The sequence below is a fragment of the Megalopta genalis genome, chromosome 2 (genome assembly GCF_051020955.1).
Source record: "Megalopta genalis isolate 19385.01 chromosome 2, iyMegGena1_principal, whole genome shotgun sequence".
In the NCBI taxonomy this organism is placed as follows: domain Eukaryota; kingdom Metazoa; phylum Arthropoda; class Insecta; order Hymenoptera; family Halictidae; genus Megalopta; species Megalopta genalis.
Genome location: NC_135014.1, coordinates 26,477,544 through 26,505,263, shown reverse-complemented (window position 1 = coordinate 26,505,263; position 27,720 = coordinate 26,477,544). Strand labels below are relative to the sequence as shown.

General features: G+C 33.0%; 3 protein-coding genes, 1 long non-coding RNA gene and 1 other non-coding gene across 14 annotated transcripts; 2 read left to right on the top strand and 3 right to left on the bottom strand.

Moving 5' to 3' along the window:
• Window positions 1-537: 537 nt before the first annotated feature.
• On the bottom strand, window positions 538-13,573 carry sqd (RNA-binding protein squid). Of its 10 annotated transcripts, none has more exons than XM_033486488.2 (10): window positions 13,290-13,572; window positions 8,993-9,028; window positions 8,718-8,758; window positions 8,200-8,327; window positions 7,661-7,807; window positions 7,447-7,578; window positions 7,089-7,356; window positions 4,315-4,386; window positions 2,529-2,644; window positions 1,477-1,720 (listed from the first exon to the last, which is right to left on the bottom strand). In XM_033486488.2, exons 1-9 carry the CDS (start codon window positions 13,412-13,414, stop codon window positions 2,577-2,579), a joined length of 1,017 nt encoding a protein of 338 aa, XP_033342379.1. In that variant the 5' UTR covers window positions 13,415-13,572; the 3' UTR covers window positions 1,477-1,720; window positions 2,529-2,576. The 10 variants fall into 10 exon arrangements, with proteins under 10 accessions (XP_033342376.1, XP_033342378.1, XP_033342377.1 ...); XM_033486491.2 differs by having other exon boundaries at window positions 7,131-7,356; XM_033486485.2 differs by lacking the exon at window positions 2,529-2,644 and having other exon boundaries at window positions 538-1,720; window positions 13,290-13,573.
• LOC117230081 (small nucleolar RNA snR61/Z1/Z11) lies at window positions 7,877-7,950 on the bottom strand. Its single transcript, XR_004492699.1, has one exon. It is a non-coding gene; the product is annotated as a small nucleolar RNA snR61/Z1/Z11 (small nucleolar RNA).
• A 1,046-nt stretch (window positions 13,574-14,619) lies between the features above and the next one.
• Window positions 14,620-25,127, top strand: LOC117229828 (uncharacterized). Its single transcript, XM_033486650.2, has 13 exons — window positions 14,620-14,882; window positions 15,016-15,577; window positions 15,649-15,772; window positions 15,888-16,034; window positions 16,913-17,091; window positions 17,724-17,930; window positions 20,788-21,009; window positions 21,358-21,550; window positions 21,670-21,880; window positions 23,465-23,771; window positions 24,008-24,153; window positions 24,331-24,547; window positions 24,842-25,127. Exons 2-13 carry the CDS (start codon window positions 15,563-15,565, stop codon window positions 25,055-25,057), a joined length of 2,184 nt encoding a protein of 727 aa, XP_033342541.2. The 5' UTR covers window positions 14,620-14,882; window positions 15,016-15,562; the 3' UTR covers window positions 25,058-25,127.
• LOC143258832 (uncharacterized) lies at window positions 15,801-16,918 on the bottom strand. Its single transcript, XR_013032724.1, has 2 exons — window positions 16,804-16,918; window positions 15,801-15,941 (listed from the first exon to the last, which is right to left on the bottom strand). It is a non-coding gene; the product is annotated as an uncharacterized LOC143258832 (long non-coding RNA).
• Window positions 18,478-20,713, top strand: LOC117229829 (sister chromatid cohesion protein DCC1). The gene is made up of 2 exons (XM_033486651.2): window positions 18,478-18,594; window positions 18,913-20,713. The coding sequence occupies exon 2, from the start codon at window positions 18,952-18,954 to the stop codon at window positions 20,170-20,172; it is 1,221 nt and encodes a 406-aa protein (XP_033342542.2). The 5' UTR covers window positions 18,478-18,594; window positions 18,913-18,951; the 3' UTR covers window positions 20,173-20,713.
• Window positions 25,128-27,720: the final 2,593 nt, after the last annotated feature.

The following is a 27,720-nucleotide window of genomic DNA, read 5'->3' as shown; positions in this document are numbered from 1 at the left end:
TATCTTTACAATTCGCAACATGAATTCAATATAACTAAAAAGCAAATTTAAATATTAAAAAAAAATACATAAAACAGTTCTGCTTGATCTGCAGTGTTGATTCTTTATATCATTCTTAGCGTAAATTAAATCAGACGCAGTTTTATACAGACTGAAATGCTAAAAATCGTGTTAGAATATGAAAAGTATATGGGGCGTGTAATATTTATAAATATATGTGAGTGTAACAGAAAAAGAAAACTGACAATTTACAACTTAGGCCTTTTTTAACAGTAGCATTTAGCTATTCAAAATTAGGTACAAAATTGTTACTGCATCAATGATTCTTCTACTAAATTGCACAAAAAATTAATATCAAAAGATAAAAATTTCTTAATTAGAGAATTTCGTGTATATAGAATACCTGCTTAAATCAAATTAAAGTAAAGTCGTAGTAAAATACATAAATTATTTTCAAATTGATCGCTACATGTATCTTGCAACAATTTTTTTGAAACACGTATGTACGTAAGTAGTGAAATTAAGGAAACACAACACTTTACACTAATTTTTTTAATGTAATACTTTTGTGACATGGAACAGTGTTGAATTTGAGAAAAATACAATATTTTCTTTCACTTTAAAAACCTTATTACGATGTTCTTTGCCTAGAATGAAATCGTCGATATATATAATGTACATGTGCTATTCCTTGAGTGTAATTAAAACTGAAAGAATGTACATCTAGCTTGTTACATGTACTGTAGTAGAATCAGCAAAATATTGTTTGTAATACAAAACACACTAAACCTCCGTGTCAGTCTTATTTTAAATCTAGTGTATAGACGTTCGTTCGCTATGTTTTAAAATATTGTGTACAAATCATAGTTTTTTTTTTCCTTTCGAAAATTAAATTATTAGGATAGGTTAACACAAATACAAACATACGCGAGAGATATTTTATGTACACAAAATGAATTTATTTTATCCTATTTTCTCTTATCAATAAGGAAGCAATAATCTTTTTACATATGTCACACGATCATAATAAACAATGATTGTGTGTTTAGATTAAACATAGCGAACAAATTAAAATAATCTTATTGTTGAAAATAGGGACAAAATTGCTCGTCTCTCAACAGTCCCTAAATGGTGATGGAGAAAACTTGATTCTTCCTAATATGTATCTGTATTTAAATTATCTCCTATCATCTTTTGCTTTCCCATTTGCACAAACGTTCCATATTTACGTTACAATACTTCATCGTAAGGTGTAACGTCAACTTACATCATTTATCCGTATGTTCGGAGTTTAATAATTCCCAACAAATTTATCCAGCGTTCTGCTAGACGACAATGCCTTACGTTGAATCACGTAACGTATTTCGCAGTAAAAAATTAAATGATAAATAAGATGAAAAATGAGAGACCAATGAGAAACATGAAGCATTTTCGACTTTGTACAAAAGGGTAAACGAGAGATGGAAGAAAGCATCGTGAATCTATATGTATATATATATAATATATATATGTATATATGTTTGCTTTTGTTTTCTGTCTTGATAATGCAGATGTATTGCTAGACGCAAGACGTGACGCTATTACAGTTTCTGTCGTGACTCCTGATGGTTCGTTTTATTTTGCGGCAGTAATCTGCGTTGTTGATAATCTTGTTGAAAGTGGCGTGGTTTAATGGAATGATGATTTAACGAGTTATGAGATTTGTTGTAGGACAGGAAACCTGAAAAGAAAATGACAAAATTAAATATTTCAATTATAACTATTACTTTCTCGCTTCACATTTAAAATTGTTTTAAATGTCACGTAAACAAATATAAAGGATCTAAAAGTGGCTGTCCATACCAACAGAACAGTGGGATGTGCTAAAAAAAAATGCTTACAAATCGAAAGAAATATAAGTGAGGTCTTATTGTCGATCCAGGATTAAGACGTTATTGTAAAAAGAACAGTGACTTTTGTGAGAATAAGCACGAACACTAAATTTTTGGAAATAAATAATACAATTTCTTTTATAAAATCTGTAATTATCTCGAAACTCGCTAATTACAAATTAATTGATATTGATACAAGAAAAGGTCCTTTGACGCGCGCGCGCGATTAATTTACGATAAAACATACAAGTTATTATCCTATAAACGTAATAAGATCAGAAAGAAGGGTAGACAATGAAGTGATAATAGGTACTATTATAGATATAGTGCAGCTACATTTTTCCTGAAAGCTAACATTTCAATTTGTGTGTAGACGTACATAATGTATCCGTATCTTATTCGATACATTACATACCATGTTTTACGAAAATGTTCCAGAGTAATAAGTACAATACAAAATTAATAAACTAGCTACTGACAGAACAATATGAGTTCACCATATGTAGAGGATCATGAGCCTACGGGGAGGGGATATATGCTTGTACATGTTAGTATGGACAACTTTTTTCGAAGCCGTTGTAAATGATATTGGAAAAGGAAGAGACAGGTTGTTGATACTGAAGTTATAGCTGCCAGAGGAAAGCTATGATGACTCACCAGCGGTTACAATGCAAATTGCATTGCGGTCGCAATGAATGATTTCCATTAATAGGGTTGGTGCCTTTGGTTTTGACGACCACCTCCCCTCTGCTTTCCGCCGAAGCCTGAGCCTCCTGAAACAATACCCATGACGTACGTTAGTCCAGTAACTTGGTTTTCCCACCCCTCCTCCTTCATACCGTTTTTTTATTGAAAAGACCGCACAAAAAAGGTCTATTTATTTATAGAAATTAACGCACGCACACTTCTATCAATAACAGAATAAATACTATGAAAATACAGACTAACGTAATGGATATAAAACTACAAAGAATCTACATAGAGGCTACAGGCTAAGGTAGTAAGCTGCAGGCTGCGTTCTGATTCAAACTCTCCTTTTCTCCTTACACATTTCTGGGATCTCCGTATGCTGGAATACTAAGAGGATGTGTCGAATACATGGTTAAAGCATTCGAGTTACTTAAGTAGTCTATGATAACCTTAAATAAATTTCTATTTTAATCCTAAATTAAATAATTCTTAAGTACTGTTGATACAGTACATGATTTTATATATGCTACTGTTAAGAATAATTGAAACTATTTCTACAAAATAACCAGAAATGTTTAAGGTGAAGGATGTGAAGATGAAACTAAGATGAGATGAATTTAGCAGTGTAATGTGGAATTGAATTTTGTTGTTCAATGCTTGTATCACATTGTGTAGATGAAAAAGATTTATCAAATCGAACATGCACTTGGATGTTTATGTTTGAATAAAAGGAATAGTGTTGTTTCAGTCAATTAATAGAAATATAATTGAAGGAACTAATAATCAAAATCATTTTCATCAAACTTCATGAAGATGAGAGTTTTGGAGTAGCGATAACTACAACATGTTGCTCACGAAAATTATAGAACTTATATTTAGTTCTATTTCTTCATTCACTCTTATCACTATTCTCGAGTATGTATCTTATATAATAAATGTATATAATATACAATTCACTTTCTCGGACTTAATGTTACTAAACACGTGTTATTATAATTATTGCTATCGGCAATTTTCTTTAACCAAACAAATTGATTTTAATTTATCTTTGCAGTTGAAACTATTTTTACCTTTTCACTGTAATAGTTTTATATAATATTTAACCTGTAATATAACATTCAATATTAAGTCATATTATGTCTGTAAGAATTTAACCAAATCATATAAATTAACTTCAAATATTTATGTAGTAATTTTATCGCAAATTTCATACAGCTTTTAATAGAGAAAATAAATTTTGATGTAATTTCGTCTGTTTTTTAGATTAATATATAAAAATATGAATTTACGTTAATATTTACTCATCGTGTAAGTAAATGATTTCTAAAGTTCTAGTTAATATATTAATATGATGTAAAAACAATTCTCCTATTTGATTTGGTTAAAGAAAATAAACTATCTTGGAAGTGATTTGAAAATGAAATATGTACAGAATTGATTATAAAATGGAAACAGTTATACATAAATGAAAGACAACCGTTCTCTCTTCGTACATAGATCAATGCGCGTCAGGAAATACTGTCAGTTCCTTCTCATTTGTACAGTGATATTATAAATATAATAAAATATAAGTTCCATATGACCACACGTACATGTACACACATACTGAAAGAAAACACTGGGAAATGATGACGAAGGTGAAAGATAAACGAGGTGGGGGATGTTTGATGAGAAATAATAATGAATATGATATATGCCAGCAAAATCGGACGGGGATGTACAAAAACAATAGAGAAGGAACGCTAATGCGTACCTTTACCGCGTGCACCACCGCGCCCACCACTGTAGCCACCATCGTAACTACCACCGCCATAGCCATAGCCGTCTGCGTTTCATGGAACACACGGTACAAGAGACAATGGGGTCAGTATTAACATGTACCGGCAGAATTATACTTTAATTTCTATATTAAAATATTTCTATAGCATTACTTTTTGCCGGTATTTGAAGAAAAAATTTTATATCTAAGTTGAAAACAATTGAAACCATATCAAATGTAATTATATATAAGAAGATAATATCATCTTCCAAAGGGTTCATTGTTTGCACATTCAATGTATAATAACAAGTGCAGAGGCTGCTGTTCATTGATTTCTGATATTAATCGTTTGAATTCTATTTGAATGATTCATCAAAGTGACATGCATTTAAATTTCTTTTTGTGACGAGGTATTTTAGTGTAATATTTTGGAATGATTCGCCACAGTCCCAGGGAAAGGAAGTGTGTGCAGGGTCGAACACGCGAGTGTTGTGTGTAGAAATTGAAACCTCAATAATGGGGCGCATGTACCATGAAAGAATTTTTCAACAAATACAGTTGATTAATGAAGAATGAAATGTTTCATTTTTTCAATGAATAACGTAATAACCATGCTGAAGACAATGGAAGGTAGTTAACAAAAGGAACAGGTGAACACCAACAATCATTGCGAGTGTATATAATTATTGTAAAAGAAAAAATGTTAATTGTTCATGAAAGAGGAGGTTACGTGAAATGTAGAGTAAAACATGCACATTGGGACTGACAGGACTCAAAAGCAAGGATTTTAAGGTTTAATACCATTTCACACGATATATCGTCCTGTGTAGTTTTTACTTTAATGTTTTCTACACTTTGTAATTTCACATATAGTTATGTTACAGTGACTGCGTGTGTTTTACGTAAATGGGTTTTGCAAAGTTTTTCACAGAAATGAAAGAACAAAATGAATATAAGTGTAGAAAAGAATCCGATCTACAAATTCACTGACATCAATCAGTGAACGTATGAAATATTAATATTTGTATGTGTTTCGAAAAAATCGTGAATATGTAGTACACTATATCTTGTTCATGGACATAATTCAAGTGTCGTCAAAAAAGGGATATGAATTTGCTATAGAAAACACATGTCAGTTCAATTCGCGAGTTAGACCAAATTTAAGCTCCTTCTAATGTATTTGAATAAAAAACTGTGTTGTCCTTCACACATTCACTGTTACATATTCATATGATGTCCTGGCTTTGTGAAATTTGTTATCAATGCCACATTCATTTGTATGTATGTGTGTATATATATGTATATAGAAATTCAGTATTCATGAGGCATCAAACAATGTAGCTTAATCAATTTGATGGAATATGTAAGGTAATTTTTGGTCACAGCTCAAAAACATCCAACCCTCTGGAAGTAGGGATTATACAAATCGGATTGTGTTGTTATTAGATCTATTTTCTTCTATAAAATTCAAAATTTCTTCACTGTACTATGTAAAAATGAAAACATTCAGTATTTCGATGATTACATGTAGAAACACGTGACTATATCTTTCATCATTATTTAAACACTTGACCGATTAATCAAATTAATTTATAATTTCATTGTTGTTACTATGAAGATGCAATAGTTTTCACTTTACATAATATAGTCCGAAGTCAAGAAAACAAAAATGTACCTATTATTGAAATAATATAAAAGATATAGCTATTTATTTCTACAAACTGCTTATCCTATGTAATTCGTTTAAAGGGGAAAAACACAATCCGAATGTATTTACTACGTATTTGAGTTGCTGGTTCACTTTTTTTATATTTTTATATAGAATTCGATCTGATTTTTGAAAATATTTTAAATGCATTTACTAGAATCAATTCGTCTTTAGTTTAACTAACAATATGCATTCATTTAAAAATAAATATTATCGCTGATCCGCCTGCAAACCAGCGCTCACCCTGCAGCATCTATTATTGATATCATACATCTTTCATCATTTTGTATGATACATACATACAATACCAATTTTAGTCACTCCATCAATGTACTACGATGTAGTACTATAGAGGCAGACGATTATAATTTATATAATGTAAGTTAAGTTTGTTTTGTAAAATTTAGAGTAAATCATTGGATGGATAGGCAGGTAAGTATATACTTTTGGTTAATATATGGCCGCATATGCATATGTTTTAAATATTTGAAAATTACATTAGGACTTATTTTAACTAATCGGATACATTTTGAGTTTCAAAAACTAAAGATTGTTGTCTGTCATTCTATACTTTCATTAATAACAAATATATAAATAATATTAAACATCGATAACATAAAGGAAACGTTTCATTGCGTAATTCAATGAATGATACAACGTATGAAGACTTATCTGTCTGAAGTTAGAATTGAATTATTCGATCCGATTAAATAAAATAGGTTTTCAATATACACATTTAAAAATGTAGATTCTGAGTATACATATGTGGCAGAATATAAATTATCTGACCACGAACACTAGTAATTTCAGAAAATCCTTAAGATTCTCTGAATTACAGTGTAAAAAAATGGATGAAAGACACAGGGTAGACAGGTCGAACATAAAAGCTATAACTTATAAGTGTAAAGTTTGCGTTATCGTCTGCCGAATACACTGGGACGGTAGCAGCAGACAATCATCTGCCATTGATTATTATGAAAAGGAAAAACCAAATTCTTCGAAATGATCCTACACAGCGATAAGCGCGTGTAAGTTCTTTAATAATAATCAATCAAATTACCGTATCCACTGTAGTCGTAACCACCATAGCCGCCGTACCCACCGCCGTAATAATCGTAGCCTCCTCCGTAGCCGTCATAGCCACCGCCATAACCGCCTTGGCCGTAACCGCCGCCGTATCCGCCACCGTATCCACCTTGACCCCAGCCGCCTTGTCCGCCGTAACCGCGTCCTCTCCCGCCCCTGCCACCGCGGCCACCACGTCCACCGGCTCCACCACGCATCCCTCCCATACCGTCTGGTTTAGGTGTGGCTTTTTTCACATCGACCTATTTTAGAAAAATTTATCATTTTAGCATCGTGTTAAGAATCATTTTTGCATTTGATTCAATCAATCATCTACAACTTTCTCCACTTACCTCTTTTCCATTGATTGTCTGTTTGGAAGTTTTCAATAGTTCATTTACTACTTGCTCAGACTCGAAAGTAATGAAGCAGAACGTCTTTCTTTGGTTCTTTGTCTTGTCGAATGGCATTTCTATTTCGACGATCTATAATAGAGATATGATTTGTCTAAGAAATTGATTCGCTCGCTACAACTAGATAATCTGATAGACAGGCTGAGGTACTTACGTTTCCAAATTGTGAGAAGAAAGTTTTAATATCATCATCGGATAATTCTGTTGAAATACCGCCAACAAAGATTTTACCATGCCTAGCTTTCGCCTTCTTGGGATCAACTTTTTTGTTGTTAATTACATGATCACCAGCTGCCATAATCTAGAAATAATAAGTAATCGTATGAAATATATAACCATTAGTATGTTAATAAATTTATATTATATTATGAACTCAGAACGTGTGGAAAGTCCTCAACAAAATTTCAGTAGCAGAACTGACTAGTTAAAGTATCATCATTCTAATAAAAAGACTTTTATATTTCGAGTATCCTTCGTAAATTAGTATTTTGATATTGAAAGGTGAGTTTCACAAGAATATAAAATATTATAAGAAATAAGGTTAAGTAATATAAAAATGTTTAGAAAAACGTGATGGCACAGTTTTTACTAGCGCCTTAGAAACGCAACTCTAGTGCAAAAGATTTATAATTAGCTTGTTTGCCTTTACTCTTTTTATACGTGGTGTACTATAATTGTAATTTATTGCTTTACCTTATCAAGCGATTCTGCTTTTGCAAATACAATAAAAGCAAATCCTCGGGAACGTCCTGTATTAGGATCTGTTTTGACATTGATGCTTTCAATATCTCCATATGTCCCAAAATGGTCTCGTAGTTCCTCTGAAAATCAATCGGTTTATTTAAAGGTTGAGAATAAAATGAAAATTTTATTCGCAATCGACTTTTTAAATAAAAACTCAGTAAAGCCACTAGCAATCTCATATGACTTAATGTCATCTGAAGGTGTCCTAAGTTGTAACATCATTGTTTATTATTTTTGCTATTAAAAAGACTTTCAATACAGTTCCTAAGTTATAGTTATTGGAAATTATTGTACTATAAATATAAAAATCGAATACATAGCGGAACAAGTGAAGTTAATTCATTTTATAGGATTGCAGTTGTTTCGAAAGGAATAAAGTATGTGTATATATTGAAAACTGTGTACATATGGTACATAGCGTTTTATAAAGGAAAATTATGATCTCAAAAAAATAAAAAGGTACTCACTGTCTGTGGTTTCCCAACTTAGTCCACCAACGAACAATTTCCTGCAAAAAAATAAAATAAAATAATTGTTCAATGATATGGAATATAAAAATTAAACATTTAAACAATGTTCTATTTCCTATGAAAATTCTAAACTCTTGGAAAACTTTATAGTTATCGAAAAAAAAGCTATTATTGTACTTTAATCGTGTTGATCTAACGTATAACCTTCTCTCAATACTCACTGCCATGCACAGACTCAAAAAAAAAAATAAAATAATAAATATTTAATGTACCTATCATTCAAGGAATCCTGGTTACCTCCGGTTGACCTGTAAAGCAATGTAATGAATTTTAATAAACTGATCTTAAAACTTTTCTGTCATTATTAAGGACTAAGATTGAAGCAAAAATTTGTTTTGTTACAAATAATTTCCAGTAATATTTAAAAAAGGAGTTTTGACTTGACCCCTGGAAAAATTAGAATCAGAGTTAAAATGTTAAAATTTAGTATTGACAATATACACAAAATGTAATAGAGAACCAGTAGTAAACCAGTATATCATTTGGAAAAGGGGCACTGGATAAATTCTTAAAGACATTTTGGTAAGGAATTTTATTTAATAGGTAATAAGAAGTAATTTTATTAAGTGCTTCTTAGGAATATATAAATATATGCTCATATATAAATGTATTCTACGGTTGATTAAGTGACCTACATTAATGTCTACTCTTAAAATTTGGAAAAATATTTTTATAAGAATAAAAATATTATATCTTACAATTCAAACTTGCGATATTAATACGAACATACCATTCCTAGAATAAATGAGCTCACTGATATAAGCTTATCATACAAAAGATACGAGTGTTCGTCCTTAACAAGAAACATAGGATTATGAGAAATAACCATGAGAAGACTGCTTTGCACACCACATAGACCTTGACTTAAACTTCAAATGAATGTGCTTGTCAACAAAAAATGAAAGGAAAAACTTGGAAAAAAGTGTATATAATATATATATATATATGTAAAAATTAATGCAATGAGAGAGCAAAGTACTTTTGATGACGTTCATGTGAACCCGAACAATAGTTACAACTCCAGTTGACATACGGCTGCTCCTAAAGGAAATAAGATTTAACTTTTCCAAGTTGAACTCTGACTGCTGATTGGCCCAAAGAATTGGCATATGGTAGATAGACTGCAACTCTATTAAAAAGCTAAAAAAATTGTTTCTGCATTACAAGTTAATGATGGTCACTTCTTGAAATTTTTATAATATCTATATATGCACACAATATTGGACGTTTATATTTATGTATATATGTATATATATATATTTTTTATTTCTCTCTCTCTCTCTTTCTTTAGTTGTCAGCAAAATATTATTATGTCTCAAGTCCTGATATACTTTTCAGCCTTTTCATATACAAATACAATTATTAGCTGCAATATTTTTCATTTTTCTGGCAGTGTGATGGTAGTTGTCTGTACTTAGATTGATCTTTTTGTATATCATCTAGGGCTGGTGATAAATACCGTAGGCACCAGTCACTCGCCGGTAATCAGTTGTTGGTCGGGTCACGGTTAGCCGGTTGCGAGCCGCCCGCCATAATCGCACTGGGTCGTTTGCCACCTGCAGACCAAGCCACATAAACTGGGTTAATGGCATTCCGACCTATCGGAGGTTTTTGCATTGGCCCTAGTGACTCTGTGCTTTGATCACGCCCAAACAGCTTTGACATCGGATCAGAAATTACTCTACGCGTGACCCAGCAGGCAAGTGTGTGTCTGTGCGAGACTTATTGACTCTGACGTTATTGACTCGACTTCCAGTGCTTGTGTTGTGACGAAACATGACGGACTTGAACTTGACGTTGACTTCTCACAATAATTCAGACTCAGAAGTCAATTGTTAGGCTTCACACGTTTCAGTTCACAGATCCCAGGTAAGCGTACATATCGGTCAATTATATGCAATTGACTAACAACCAGAATTCTGCTGCAATGAATCAACGAGGAAGACTCAGCTGGCCAAAAATGCATTTCAAAGTTATACGCACTCTATAAAAATATTACAATTATTATTTGCGTGTAATATACACAAATTTGTTCATTCATGAGAATCACAACTTCTTTTCATCAATTACAAAACTAGAATAGAATTAACTAGGTAGGAGAGCAGAAATAAGGAGTTTACACAAAATTACAAAATTTTAAACAGATAAACGTATACCTCGCAACAACAGCACATATAAAGTTACAACTAATACTTATTCTTATATACGTATATAGATAATACCTTATCTTAATTTTGCAAAATGAAACAACATGCAACATTTATCTTCATTTTTCTCCTCTACATATTAAGTTTTCTTAATGAAAAGTAGAATGCCAGCCGGTAGTTATTTCCTTCTGTTACGTTATGCATAGGAATATCACGTCCTTTTACACGCACACCTATTATTTCAATTCAGGGTGAGAGGAGGCACACCTCCAAATTCTTATTATAGTTTAAACGTAATATCATCACAATAGAAGAACAAATATTTCGACATACAATATTTGATGCTATTCTACACCATAACATTGTGAACAAATCTATTTTCTTTAAATTTGAAGGTTACATCATCTTTCCCTATGTTATTTTAACCCGCTATGCCACATGTGGGGTAGAATTCTAGTTCGCTGATTTTTAATCGATTATAGCACTTCGGAAGGAATAAAGTATAACTTACAATATTTTCACCAAAATTGTATAAACAAATCAATTTACGATTCTACTGTAAATAGAATGGTACATGAAAGCAATGTTCGTTTTAAAATTTGTAAATCATCTCGTGTGTAAAAATCATAAAAGTTACACGTCAGCAATTTACAATTAATTTTTTTCCACGTGGTTAATATGTTTATAGTATGAAATACTTTATTTGATATTAATATGCTACATATACAAGTAAATTAGAACTAATATCACTTTAATTTATCGAATATTTTTATACTGATAGAATTTTTGAAAAAGCAAAGTATTTGTTTCAATGTAACATCAATAAACTGAAGGTTCAATATTTCACAATTAAAGAATAGTAAATTGAAATAAATAATAATAATGATTTCATAGTGGACACGAAGTATATTAATAGAATTTTAAAATTGATTTTAAATGTTGCACAAAATATTAATACGAAACATGAGTACTATATTAAATAATACAACTTTGTATTTATGTATATGATACAATAAAAAACCACGCAATAACTGCACAATAAAAATGTACACATGCTTCATTGACACTTTAAACGAAACCGAAATGACTAATATTGAGAGTAACTTTTTTTTCCTTCGTTTCAAATATGAAAGAATCTTTTGATGTATGAATTTTATTTTAACATATTATTAGATATTGTTTCTAAATCTATTCATATACGCATTCCTAAAAGTTTTAACTCTGCTCGACGCACACAAAATTAAAACAAATAAACCTTAGAAAAAAATTGTTATAAAACGGAGGCTTGGGGTAAACATTTACCCCACACGTAGCTTAGTGAGACCACAGAAAATAATGTGGCTAAGGTCAAATACTTCTATAAGTTACAATCTAAAAATAGCTTACCCATTATATGCAAAAACATACCCCAAACTATGCAAGAGTTTGCGATAATCCAAAGCTGTAGGGATGTAAGTTAAAAAAAAGTAGAATCCCTTTAGTATAGAACTCAAAATGCTGCGACAATGAAAAACAGAAAATAGGAGCGAATGTATATTTGTAGTATCACAGAATATTTACATAAAAACTGTGTATTCCGTACATCAACGTCAGACTAAACTCTTCGGTGCTCAAATCGTCCAGCTCATCTTGTTTCGCTGAAAAAGGGGAAAGGCCAAGGTGCTGTGTGCCACCAGCCACCAACAAATCTTACAATCTATTAAATACTACTAAGAAAATATCACGGTATCATCGAAGTAATAAAATATTATTACCCTCCCTGAATTATCTAAATATTTATATTAAAAATATTATTTAAAATTGTATCTTGACGCACTAGTACGTGAGAAAATTCGTGCGTGGAAACGAAATTCTCGAGAACGTGATACACAATGTATTCGTAACATAAGATAAGAAGAAGAAACGAGCCCAGGCATATAAAAAAAAAAATGTTCTTGTATTTGATCGTAAGAATCTCTTAGCTCTCTGCGTTCGTTGTAGGACAATGCGTGGGCGCGCCCTTTCTCAACTAGCGGCCGGCATTCCTACTTGTTTGACTAATTTCCATTTTATCATTATTTCTAAAGAGTTCGGCAAAAAAACGATTAGTACCTACAAATTCTCCACTCTGCAGCGATTTAAAAACAATCAACTAAGGTAGTAATAACGCACGCTTCGTGGTTGATGGAAACGGATTACAATTTTAGGAACCTCGCGCATCCGCCATTTTGTCATTCATGACTATCATATCGCGCGAAGCAACTCTTACTACATGGTAAGCTTTCTTGGAAATATTCACGCGTATACCAAGTATCGAGCGAATCGAAATCGATTTTAATTAGCATTTGAGTAGAAAGTAGAGATCCAAAAGAAAAAAGGTTACCTGTCCTCCTGAGACTCTGGGCCATTTTCTGCGGCGTCCCCGCCGCCGTTCTCTGCTTCACCGTTCTGCTCGAAATTTTGATCTGCGATATCTTCGCTGAAGTCCTTATTCTCCTGATCGGCCATTTTTTATGTTTATTTAATTCTTTTAAAGTAAACACTTAAAAACACAACTTGAGATCGTGCTTTTACGAATACTTAAATACACTGCACGAGCTAACTACACTCTCACGTCCGTACTGATCGGCCGCCGAATGGAGAAGGAAGAGCTATGACTTGCGCTCCGTTCGACTCAGATTCCGCGCAAAGCATCATGGAATCTCTTCTACCTCCCCCTAGTGTATCCTACGACCAATCAGAGTTCAGCATACAGGACCGTAACTTACGCTTCTTAAATGAAGGGTCCTGATATTTTATGTTTACTTTTTCGGTAGTTATTTCTTTATTTAGATACGCTTTTGTCAAATTTGTTACTATTTCAACATAACTATTTTTAATTGTCAAACTAATCGATTGTTAGTGGTAAAAATGAAATATGTAAATATCTCTCTGCAAAGTATTTATCCAGAGAAGATTAATATAAATTTATTTTTAGTAATTACGTATTTACGATATCGTACAAATTATTATTTAAATTATCTGCAAATTAAATTATCTGTAAATGTTATATAATTTATTATCGACGAAATTTCAATTTCTACACATTGCAATGCTTTTATTATTTTTACTTTGATTAAATTTGTACGCGTTCTTTATTTCTATTTTGATGTTATTTGTTGTAGAGAAGCTACTGAAACTTATTTTATATTTTTAAATATCATTGTAAGATGTTTATTGTCGCATACTATTAAGCGTTGTTGTAATTCATTGTTATCACACTCGACTGAACTAACCTAGTAACTGAATGGAAAGAAAATTTACTTGTCTAACAAAGGATGATAATTATTCTGTTATTGAAACGGAAACTCATCGAAACTTTGTTACCAATAATTAGTTATACAATACATATGGTTATATTTTACGCATCTTTTTTCAATTTAGAATGGCATTATTCCTTGTAGGGTTATAAAAGGTATTTAGCATTACAATTTATCTTATACAATACGATAAAAACTATGTACTTGCACTGAAACAATAATTTTATACATAAATCTTCAATTTTGATAAGTTAACTCAAAATTCTATAAAAAATATCGCTTTTTGTTGCCAATCAGTTTTAACAATCGAAATTTATTTCAATCAGATACATTGATAACATTTCAAAAGGATCTACATAATTGTTTTTAATAAATGAAGCTTTTATTCATTGGTTTGAATAATATAAAGAATTTTATTTAATTATCAGATTACGGGAAAAGAATCTAAATTTTGAGGCATTGATACGGCCCTGTAACACCAATCGATGTCTGCTGGGAATTCCACAAGGGGGAACAGCGGATATAATGGTGCATACGAAAATTTTGGGCGTGGGGAATGGAGCGAAAACGAAGAGCCAATCAGACTAGCAACAAATGTTGAGTAGTACGTGGCAGCCAATAGGAGTTCGCCGATGAACCAGCTTCATTCAGTTGCTTCATTTCCCAGAATTCTATGCGTATGGATTTCTAAGAAATCAATAAAATATTATATATAGCATCATTGTAGATCTTCCATAAATAATTCTTCTAATTTCATTTTTTAATTTTTACTATTTATTTAGCACTTTTTATCAATTACTTATATTACAGAAAGGATGTTCGATTATCATGTCCACTAAAAGCGGGAAACGGTTAAGTTGATTCAGCATTCTCATTGTTCTATAGACGCTAACGTTGGCGCTGTCATCGATGTAGAAGGCGGCATGCGATGCAAGAATATTATTAGATGTGGAGATACGTAATTTATTTTTATTTCACATTAAAATTAATCTATATTAAGATTAATCTACATGTTATATTATTATTTATTATTAAAAGGCGTTTATGCTTTTATTTTTTCAATTTTATTGCTAATGAATAGTATGAACTTTATTCCATTGTATTATTTAGCAGAATAACTAATTCATTATTCTTGCCCCTTTACTCAGTTTTTCTTATTCAAACAATTTTCTTTTAACGTAATTATCTGTGTAAAGTACTGTTAAACAATAACTTCTTTGTTTATATGTAATTTTGTATCAGTTCTTCATTTGTTAATATAGTCTTGCCAGTATTACTAAATTTGAAGCTTGTCGCAAGAAAAAAAATTGTTTTCTTAGAGAACTTTCGTCAAAAAGTTCATCTTTAAATTGTCAAAATGCCTGAACAGAAGGTAAAATTGTTTCCCTCCACAGTCATATGAGGAAACTTGAATTGCCCTCTCCAACATAATGTACTTTGTAGATTTTGAGGCTACAGGATGTCTGGCGGACTTGTAATAAAATACGGGCTGCTATATTCCGCGTGGGATTTAACTTGTGGGATTATTATAAACCTTTAGATCCCGATAATAATTGTTTAATTTCAGGTATGACTATATATATATTGTACTAAAATTTTTTTGTATATGCATATGCTTTATTTAATTTCCTATAGTAAGTAATTTGTATATAGTATTGTATAATATTGTTATCAATATACAGAGTCCAAGTTTATATCTGTGTTTGCTGGCCCTTTGAAAGATAATATTGGTCTATCTGAAAAAGAAGTTTGTGATTTAGCAGATTATTTTCGTGTTCAGGACGGCCGAATACTTTATACACAGTTTTGCACAATTATTCACGACAATGGTATGAATACTTTATTTATATTTATATAAATTGAAGTGATTTTAATAAGAGTTTATACTCTCGAGTATTATTAATCGTATTACACGTATGTCGATCACTCCATTTTGAATACATTCATATTTACTCATTTCAATATGATTAATAACGAATTATTCTCATTATAATATAAAAGAAATATACTATTAAAGGGAGAGTTTTTTAATGAAGTATTATTTAAAATATAAGTGGATTTTCGTAATATGTAGTTCAGCTCTTTAGCATGCCTATATCGTTAACAAAATACTGAAGGAGTATTTTTAACTAAATTAAACTAATTAAAAAGAAATAAATAATATATTATAATAAATGAAGGAAACGAAAAGTGATTTGAGATAGAATCTCAGTTGTTCCATGGTTATAGTTTTCAATCGCTGTAACAACCACTGCAGAGGTTGAGAGCTGCTGACTTCCGGTGAATAGCGGATTTACCGAAGATCTCAAAATATTTGTACAGATTTTAACGATAATTTTTTAATACTGATAGGATATTGATAACAAGCATTTGTAGTTTGTTCGTGCATGTTAATCCCTACATTTTGCATTATATTTCATTAAAAAATACACTCGTTTTAATAGTATGCTTCTGTTGCCAGTAAATAATAGGTAGCCGAAAATTCTCGTGGAAAATTTCCACGCTACTATAGCGTGTTTAAGAAGAAAGGAATTCGTAGTTGACCGCTATAGCTGGTCCAGTACCGTTAAGTGAACGCAACATTTGGGCAAAATTTACCTTATTGTATACACATAAAATCCTCTACCTCTTCTTTCACTACATTCACTCGTAGTTGCTTGCAGCATCTATTGCAAACCTTTGTAAATGATTGCTACTTTTATTGTAGTACCTGAATTTGATAAGAATAAGCCGCTAATAACAGGCTTAGAATGGGAAGATCCCGAACATGTGAATCGTTTAAGTCCAACAGAATATCGAAAATTATGTCTTATCTTGACACAAATTGCTGTTCTTGTAAATAAAAGGCGGCTAATCTTACGACCCTACTTCCAAGATTATGAATTGGTGCGTCATATGTACAAGTTTCCTGTTCGAAATTTATGCATGAGGAAGGAAAATGATTTTATATTATGGATCAGAAACCATGATTTAGAAAGGAAAACAATATTTATTCATTTTTAATAAATTTATTTCTACAAACTATTTTTACTAAAAATTTTTCATTAATCTATTTTTATAAACTATCACATACTTTGTTTTTATAAAAAAATAACATTCTATGGTCAAAATTATATGCTAAAAATACGGTAGCAAATGTACATATATATTTACTTAATGTAGTTTTTATATTTACAGTGTACTTGTTTAAGCAGAATATAGTAGAATAATAATTTTATTAAGCTCTATTTTATAGAATTTTTATTTCACTTTATATATCTATCTCTATATTTGGTATATTAATTTGTAAATATTTGATTTATTATAAACATCAAAACTTTACATGAATATATATTGTTATGTGTCTATTATATATTAACACTAAATCTAGAGAATATTAAAAGTGATTGGTTTTTGTTACTTACTTACTTTTAATAATTATAAAATAAAATTTTATGGGCCATGGTATGTTAAATGTTAAAAATATCTTCCTCATGCTTTTTATGCTTACTATAGTAAAAATAAATTGTTGTTCATAGATCTCAAAGAATGCTGGTACAGTAACATTCACACATTTTGGACGAATTTTAATGTTCCTAGGAATTGTACTTGCATGCGCTGAATATTCTTTACTTATGAAACGATTTGCCAAAGATGCCTATACACTCAATTACATAGCCTTCTTGCAGGCAATTGATGAAGTTCAATCTTATCTGGATAAACATGGAATGTTATCTCTTGGCGGAGTAATGTTACAAATTTTATATGTTTTTACAGAATTAATACACCACATATTTGTTATTTTATGCTATATTGTAGCGTAATGTTGATTTAAAACACATAAAAAATTAACATAAAGAGAATTCACATGTTTAGTTTTAAAAAATAATTACTTTTCTGTGTTCTAATTAATTTTCATTCTTGATATTTAGAATTTGAACTATATTTAACATACGATTCCACGCAATGAACTATATTCAGTATATTTGAATGTAATGATACAAAGGGTTGTCCAGCATTTATTATCTACATTTTTGTTACCTTAGTGATTTGTATGTAAATGCATCATATAACGTTATTTACGAAGCTATAGGAGAAGTATTATATTTTTCACTTGCTTGTGCAAGCACTTTTTACACTGTTGATATGTCAACACTTACATTAAAAATTTTTTAATTTAGTATATTAGGATAAAGAACTGAAACTCCTCATTCATATCTTTTATACTTACGTGTAGTGTGAGCAAGTGTAAGTGTGACCATTTTCAACCATTTGCCTGCAACATAGGGCGTCCCTCACATCCGCACGCTCCCCGAAATCCTTACACATAAACTTTTCAGTTTAGGCTAGTCAGGGAAAAGTGTGAATGCGAGGGACGCCCGTGTCGCAGGCAAATTATACTGTTCAAATGTGAGTTGAAATAAACATGTAATATAAAGAAGTACACAAAAGATGATTAAAGTAAAAGAAAATAGAGTAGTCACTGATTAAAAAAAAACATTGTCAATTCTGGGTGTACTATTTATAGTTTGTTTATATATTTTTTCTTCGAGATTGAAATTGGCGCGCGACTGCTGGTCGCTTCGTTCTCTTAGAAATCATAAAATACATGTATTGAATAAAGTTCTTTTACCTACCATAGTTTAATAATTCAATAAATGGCTTTTAAATTCGTCGCAACACACTCTATCTTTTAAGCACTTACAATTAGTTTTGCATGGTTGATAGGATCGTTCTAACCTGTTCATATAACGTACAAAGTTTCACATGGACCACACGATGTTGACTACAAATAATGGACAAGAACGAACGCTGGATGAAATACGCCAAGTTTTGAAGCTGGCCGTTATCAAAGAGTCAGATTTGCAAAATGTAACGCAAATATTATATTTCTCGGCTAACGATAACGTAGAGAAACATACAAAGCTGTTGGCACTCGATGAGCACTTGTTAGAAACTATCAAGGCAGGGGATAGTTTAACATTTCAGGGGACTAAAAACGACTCTGTGATGCTATGCACAAGAAATAAAACTTACAGCGTTACAGAAATAGAAACCTCTAATTCCTGTTTGATACTACCAAATCTAAACTTATTTAAGGATGTCAATGTACCCGCAATAAATGACAGAATAATGAGAAATTGTGATATCTCAGGAATTTTTAATGCATACTTCGAGGTAGAACAATGCAAGCCTAAGTTTGAAAAATTGCTCAGCATACTCGAACCTACTGCTTTCAAAGGAATGGAGTACGAATCTACAATACCTCAAGAGCTTTTGTACAATTGGGATAGATTAAGAAATGAGGTACAAGCCAGTGAAAACGAATTGAACAGAGCATTCGTCGATTACCTTATAGCTAATATCGATGGTTACTACCGTCTAATATCATTCGAAGCAGAAATGCAAAGTTTGACTTCAATGTTGGATATATATGAAGAAAATAGCTGGGAATTGGATGAAGTGGATAAAGAAGCTACATACGAGGCCTTGAAGGAACTTATACCTAAGTCAATATTTGATGCCTTGTTTGTAGCGTACGCAGAAGCAAGTGGTAAATCAAAGCAAGATGGAACACCTTTCTACAGATACATAGAAGATAAATGCTGTAAAAGTTTGGCAAAGGTCCTTCTAACTGTTTCACCAGTCACAGAGTATGAACAATTTATGCAGTCATGGCGTATCGGTACACCAGAAAAAATGAAGCAGAAAGAAGAATATTTGGGTGGTGTAGCTATTATAAAATGGAACAATTCAATATTGAAGAAAGAAGTAGTAGCTTTTTCAGAAGCAAATTTATCAAAGAATATCGATGAAAGGTTTAATCAACTTTTTAAAGCAAAAAACAAATGGACAAGGACAGAAATAACACCTTACGTGTTGTGTTTGACAACGGATAAACTAAATGTTAATGCTCTGCTGACTAAATATGCTAGATGCACTATGGTAAATGGTGTGAAATATTATAGTTGCAAGCATGGTAAATAGCCAGTTGAAGACAAAACAGTTTTTACATAGCTGAAATGTAAAAACTCTTTATTAGCCTTATCAAGTTGATCCTTTTGATACAACTATTCTTTTCCTTTTTTAGTTTCACTTGTTAATAAGTAAAATGAAATTATGTTTCTTTATACCGATAATTAGATATTATGTTTATATAGTTATGTTTATCTATGTTTAGATAATTATGTTTATTTAAAATTACATAAATAATATTCGTTCGCTATAATTTTCTTCTTGAAACTATACAACGTTGTATTTATTTTAGTTGAGAGTTGTATTTCTTGATGCGTATTCTAAGGTTCTGTATAACCATTCCATGGTAGACACAATTCTATTTGTATCTCCTATACTTTGATTTAAGATGTAGGAGGACCCTGAACGTGTAGAGCGTTTCATTAAAGTTTGAGACAATATTTTCAATAAATGCATTTTTTAAATATTGCGGTATTTATGTATACTCTATCCTATAGTTGTTGGAATCGAATGTTAAATATACGTTAACAGAATATAAAGATTTGCAAAAACATGTGTTGCGTACGTCTTTTTTTAATTTAATTGTAACAGAATTGTTATGAATCGTTATTTCAATTTATTTGAAAGGAAATGCTAGATCAGTTCCCTGGTCGAATTATAACGGCAGAACTACCAAAATTTCCACGGCCGGAAATCGGTAAAGTGATACCAAGCAAAGTATTCAAGAAGCAATCAGTTTTTCATCCGGTGATGGAAGAATCCAAAAGTACCATGGCTTTAAAAGAAATTGTTCAACGTATTCAGAGGCACATTCTCGAGAATAGGATCCGTATTTCTGAATTTTACAAGGTCTATGCCACCTCTCGTTTAGCATAGTTGCGATTAGTCGTGTGGAATATTTTCTTTTTTCTTAAATTCTAATTCCCTGAAAAAATCTCTACGTATAAACCTTTTTATTTGATTTACTTATTTAATTAATTGTATGTAATGTACAATACTGAACGATGTAAAATAAAACAAATTTTATCTTAGATATCTTTCACGCAAAATAAAAATAAAATCATGTACGTATATGTATGAAATAATTTGCATCTTAAGGAGGCTAAACGACACTACATATTTTGCAGAAGCATCGTAGCTTCATAGGATACGATTAATTTTCGATTAGTTTGACTAAAATTAAATGGTTAATGACAGAGATTTGATCCTCTGAATGTCGGGAAGGTGACGATTTCTCAGTTTAAAAGAGGGCTAGACGGCCTTCAGATTTCCACTTTGGGACGTTTGTACCTTGCGGAAGCAGAAATTGATGCACTTGTGACGGTTTATAAAGATCCAAATGATATCGACCGTGTGTGTTGGCGTACGTTTGCCGACGATATTGATCAAGGTATTTACTATTAAAAAAAATCGTTAAAAATCGTTCGGTATTGGTCGGATTTAAAATTTATATATGTAGACATTTATTGCTCTCTCAGTTTTCAAATATATTTTTGCATTCGAATCTAGTGTTCACCATCAAGGAGCTCGACAAATTGCCAAATTTGAGAATTGAATCTCCACCGACTGAAATAGAACAGTTGAGCCGAAAAGGAGGGTCGAATTGGCAATGCGAGGCAACGAGCACCAGAGACCTTTGCGAAGAAGTATTACAAAAAATTCGATTCCGTGTTAACGAACGAAGAATATTGATAAAACAGTTTTTCAAGGATTACGATAGGTATAATAGTTTCGTTTCTCTTTCTCCGTTATGCTCGAGACGCATAATTTAGAATCGAAATCGCTGTTCTTCGGTATCTTAAAAAGTTCTATATTTAGTCACACACACACACACAGCTAAGAGTTATAACAGTCAGCATTATGTACATCAGCTGTATAATAACCCGCGAACGATGAGAGACCAGTTTTCAACGCAAGCTTTATTACGAGCCGAAACTATTCGCCTATCGAGGATTAAAAAATTGACATTTTTCAAATGTTAAGTAAAAAAACTTATCGAGACTAGGATCAGAATACAATGTACAGATCTTTTAAAAAGATTGTCCAAGAATTAAACATTAAGGTCGGAAGCATATCTTACAAATGTAACTTCTATTTTACAAGTATGAAGTCCTTAGGTGAAAGCGTGGAACGATAGCATCGGATTATGGCGGTTTACTGTGCAGAGACAGAATCGTAGCGGAAAGAGAAAGAGAGAGAGAGAGAGAGAGAGAGAGAGAGAGGGAGGGGGAGGAACAAAAAGGAAGAGAAAGCGCTTCGCCTTGGGTTTTCTAGTGGGCTTATCCGTAAGGCAACACAGCAGTTCTAAAACGACCTAAATGTTCCTTTTTCTTTCTAAACACGGGGGAAATCTTCTAAAGACACCTCCGTCCCCGGGGAGCGGACGAAAGCGTACCATTTTTACTCCCTGAAACTTCCAAGGTTGCCTACCCGTGGACCCACGCGGGGGAGAGTTCCAAGAACCCACGCAAACATAACTTGAATTCCTAAATTCTTCCCTCTCGACAGACCCGCCACAGATGCGGGCGTATCCGACCTTAGCTTGAAAGTTTCAGGTATACGGAGTGAGTTATCTAATGCTTCCATCACCAAAGTGTCGTTGTCGTTTGCACGGCCTTCAAATTTTGTAAAATACGACGGCAACGATTTCTCTGTCGCTTGTTTCGTCCCAAGATGGTTTTACACGACAGAACGGATGAGAAACTGAAAAGTCCACAGAAACGTTGACAAATTTATTTCACGACCGAATCCACCATAGATTCGAAGATCGAAAAATATAGCATATAATTCTAAATTCTAAAATATAGCATATAATTTTTCTGGTCGTTTTATATGGATTTTCGAGCTTGGACCGATTAATATTAAGCACGGATTTTTCAGCATGGATTAACAGCTATTTACCAGCTAGGTAGCGGGTCGCAGTAAGATTTGACAAGGCTTAGCAGGCCCGAAAAGTTGAAGGGCGATGCGGTTAAGATGGGACTTCTCCCCTATAATGCAAGGGGACGCAGTTTGACCGTTAACGTGCAGTCACGGTGTGACTACGGTTTCACTTTCTGCTTGTATATAGTGTCTGCAGAAGAAGAGACGTACAACGTCCCTTTCGACTCCTAATTGTTTAGCCAAATTTATCACCCTCCGGCAACTGTCGAAAAACTTTTCCAGAATGCCAAATTTCCAATTTCGATGTATAGGGTGTTTCACCTAAAATCACGATCTTGATTTACATATTTATTGTTATTTAAATTAAAATTTCGAATTAAGAATTTGAAATGGAGCTTATCTTTTTTTTAACTACCCTTAGGAACAATAAGGGCCACGTGTCACGGTCCCAGTTACGTCAAGTTTTAAATACCGCGGCGGTTTTACTTTCTCAAGAGGAGGAATTCGCGTTGGAGCGACGATACAACGATGATTTAGGATTCAATTATATATGGTTGTTGAAGGAGATCGAAGCGAAACCGATCGAAGAACCTCTGTACAATTCTGTGCTGGAAGAGAAAAAGAGACTGAACGCCGAAAGGCCGCCACCCGAAGTCGACGCGGACGAAACAAATATTGTTCTAATCCTGGCTAAAATCAAAGCGAAAGTTGTGCGAGAAAGAATCAAAGTAACTTTGTATATTCATATTTCGAAGTTACGAAAAATCGCGATATGTTTTGATAGAATTTTACGGATGGATCGTTGATCTTTTTGCAAAATCTAATTCTCGGACTCTGTTTTATAAAGCTGGAAATAAGAAAAAAATTTTGTTCAGAGCTACAAAACAATTTTAAATGCGAGCGCACTTTTTATCTTTTATTTAATTGTATTAACGTTACGCATGTTTCTTTTTGTTGTGCAAAGGTTACCGAATTCATGCGCCAATACGATCCTCACAATGAACTTGTTATAAGAAGGACACAGTTTGCGCAAGGGATCGATCAATTACGGTGTAATTTAACTTGCACAGAACTAAAGACGCTGTCGGACGTTTTTAAATCACCCTTAAGGTACAACGATTCTCATTTCAATCTATAAAAATCTACGTACAAACCGCGATGAAACCGCTGTTATTTTGTTAATTTTTATTTATATTTATTATATTTTTTTCTCAATCTACAAAAATATAACATCGAGACAATTCGAACGTGAAGATACGATTTGTTAAAGGGTTTGTGATTTTAAAGATCGAATTACGTCGATTATGTGAAATTCGGGGATGCTGTTGAGGAAGCTGTTGCCATGGGAAGCCTAGAACGAGCACCTCTCTTGGTGCCCGTGCAACATGTCCCATCGGAAGCTTCTCGAAAAACATTTTTGAACTTCGAGGAGAGACATATGGCCACGGCTGCGGTCAGCAAGTTGGCTATGATGCAGGAACCGAATCTTGAAGAATTGTTCAAGGTCGGTACAAGTATGAAAAATATTTGTACACGTACTGTACGTTTGCTATATGTATGTAGCGCAGAATATTGCAGGCAGATATTGAATTAGATACTTTTACTTAAACATGAAAATTAATAATATAAAATTATATTATAATTATATTATATATTATATATTATATATTAATATATATTAATATATTATATATTATAATATATATTATATTATATTATATATTAGGCAGATATTGAATTAGATACTTACTTAAACTTGAAAATTAATAATATATAATTATGATTTTTTTCGTTGCAGGACTTCGACAAGGAAAACATTGGTACAATTTCGAAAGAGTGCTTGATTAAAGCCCTTTCCATTCGACGTATGTTACACTTGATAAGTCCCAAAGAGTTGGACGTTGTGCACAAATGTTTCTCCATCGAAAGAGGTAATCGCTTAGAAATTAACTATCGGGAATTCTTACGAGCCTTGCACCTCATGCGAGAGAACAGAAAGCACGCCCCGTTCTAGATTATTTCAGCATTTTAGCATTCTATATGAACACACTGTAAGCGATATAAATAAAAGATCATAGAAACGATACGATTGAATTTCATTGAAAGAATATTTTTTTCGGAGTAAAAATTCATAAAAATTATAGTTTAATTCCTTGCAAACGAAGCGAGTCTTGCACGAACGTGATTATTTTTCCCTTCGAAATTAAAAATGTCGAGGGGATATACGCGTAGCAAAAGAGTTTTCCACGAAGTGTAAACTTCGAATATCGGCTGCTATTTTAAGCGCGACGTATTTGGCTTGCACGAGGGAAACTTTTCAGCCGGTTCAGGTATCGTTTTTCCCCTCGCTGTGCACCTGTCGTGCATCGGGCATACCTGCAGGAGACAAAGAAATCTTAGTATTTCAGCGAAACGCGGCCCCTTTCTCATTTTCGGCTACAGCCTTCTTCACTTGACCTTTTGTACGAATTACAAAACTTGTTCGACCGGCTTTTTTTCCCAATGGCACGCGATGAAATAACGTTGACATCGTGCAGATGTATTTAAAGAGTTAACACATCGTCGGGGATCGTTTGATAAATACATGTACGTATACATATAAGCGAGTCCAAAATTCGATCATCCTCAGTCACGTTTACACTGTATCTTTGAAACGACAGTGGCTTCTGCTGCTCCGACATTTTCAAGATTTTATTGTTTCCATAAGAAAAAGGAACGTATTCGGTTCTGTCGTAAACGAGAAGGTTTTCCGATTTGAGGCTGCAATGTCAAACGTTTCGACCAGCTTCGTCCAAGCTGCTACTCGGTACGAGCTATTTCCGGTAGGCCATGTGCGAAGAGCTGCACCCTAATCATTAGGGCCTAGTGGAGGCGCACCCTAGAAAAGCGAGAATGATTCGGTAGGGTGATCTGTGAACAAAGCGTGTTGCACATGCAGCTGTAGCATAGAACAATATGCGGGGTTGCCAGCAAGCACGAAAAAGCGAGTTTTCTCAATTCTCGACGAACTGCATCTTTTTCAGATCTGGACACATTTGAAATATCATTTCAAATAACATGTTCTTTCATTTCATAGTTATTTTCATGCGATCCCTTCTGAAATAACGTTGTTTGAGATGCTGTTTCAAATGTTATTTTATAATTATTTCAAATGATTATAGTTTCTTATATTTTGCAGACCTGGACACATTTGAAATATCATTTCAAATAACATGTTATTTCATTTCATAGTTATTTTCATGCGATCCCTTCTGAAATAACGTTGTTTGAGATGCTGTTTCAAATGTTATTTTATAATTATTTCAAATGATTATAGTTGCTCATATTTTGCGCTTTTATACCATATTCCTAAGGTATATCCTTGCACTATAAGCGTGGTAGCCACGAAAATGCGAATTCTCTTTCGCTGTGTTTAGTGCATTTTCACTACATAGTGTCCAGACTTAGCCTCGACGATTCGTCGAGCTGGAAAAAATAGAATTCACGTTGCAACATTGTGTATTGATTTTTAGAGCCGACAACGTTGTAAAATAGAAACGAAATTTCTGCGCTGCAGTCTTCTGTAATTCGCTGGGTGACCGTTGTATTTAGGCAGAGGGCGCGAGAAAACCTCTCGTTTTTAGCGACGTCGGTATTTCAGAGCACGCGAGACGGATTACCATATGCTGTTCGGTCTACTCCTATACCTCGTTCGTGATAAATTTTCGATTAGTTAAAAGACATCGGCAGCGCCATCCACGGCAAACGATCCAAGCTATTCGTCGATTAGTATCGCCGTTCCTCCGCTCGGTGGCGCCACTATACGGTCGGATGCGTGTTTTCATAAAACGGGAAATTTAGATTGAAGACGACTCGTATTACCCCGCTATAATACAATGTACCACGTGACAAAATGTTTATCTAATCGCACAAGTTATTATTAGAAATGGAAACGTTATCAGTTATTTTTAGCATCGTACATCGATGATCTTTTTCTTCGTGGATATCACAGGAATTGAATAATTTTCTATAACGAATATTATGAAATCGAATAATTAACAATATGGAAATGTTTGAAGTTGATGGAGTATTTTTTATAATTGAAAAAAGATTGACTATAAAATATATCGTAAGATAAAAGTATCGTTATAATTTTTTGTTATCGTTATAATGTGATTTAGTTATTGTTATAATTCGGTAGTTATTCGTTACCCACAATTGTTCATTGAAACACCGAAGTGCAATTCGAAGAATTTCTTTCTTTTAACAAGGAATCCAGATCAGCTTGATTATTTATTTATCGCTGTACATTTTTTATTCGATAGCGTTGCAGCAGATGCCAAGACGAGTCCGACGATCGATGCGACGTTGTTTCTTTTTTTTTTAAGTCTCGAAACGATGCTAAAATAGGCGCGAACAGCTAATTTTTCTGCGCGGCCCCACTGTGCGAGGGGTTGCCGCGTCTCGTCGCGTCGCGTCGCGCCGCGTCGCGACGTCTACATTTGATGTGTTCAAATTCGTGTCGCATACACAGAGGACGTAGGGGTAATTAAGTGGAGAAGCGAGACCCTCGAGGTTGTGCAAAAGACGCGGAGGTCACGACTCGTGACCCATTTCGCCCATCGACAACTGCTTCCTACTTGAAGACCACCTTGTGCTTCCCTCGTTGAACATAGCAAACGTAGGCAAGGCTCGCGC

Coding starts and splice junctions, on each gene's coding strand:
- LOC117229829 (XM_033486651.2), top strand. CDS start 18,952: ATGGACCACACGATGTTGACTACAAATAATGGACAAGAACGAACGCTG.
- sqd (XM_033486485.2), bottom strand. CDS start 13,414: ATGGCCGATCAGGAGAATAAGGACTTCAGCGAAGATATCGCAGATCAA. Junction 7,808..8,199: donor AAGCAGAATCGCTTGATAAG/GTAAAGCAATAA, acceptor TATTATTTCTAG/ATTATGGCAGCTGGTGATCA. Junction 7,357..7,446: donor AGACAATCAATGGAAAAGAG/GTAAGTGGAGAA, acceptor TTTCTAAAATAG/GTCGATGTGAAAAAAGCCAC.
- LOC117229828 (XM_033486650.2), top strand. Junction 17,092..17,723: donor ACTTCCAAGATTATGAATTG/GTGCGTCATATG, acceptor TGTTGTTCATAG/ATCTCAAAGAATGCTGGTAC. Junction 24,154..24,330: donor GTTTTTAAATCACCCTTAAG/GTACAACGATTC, acceptor GTGATTTTAAAG/ATCGAATTACGTCGATTATG.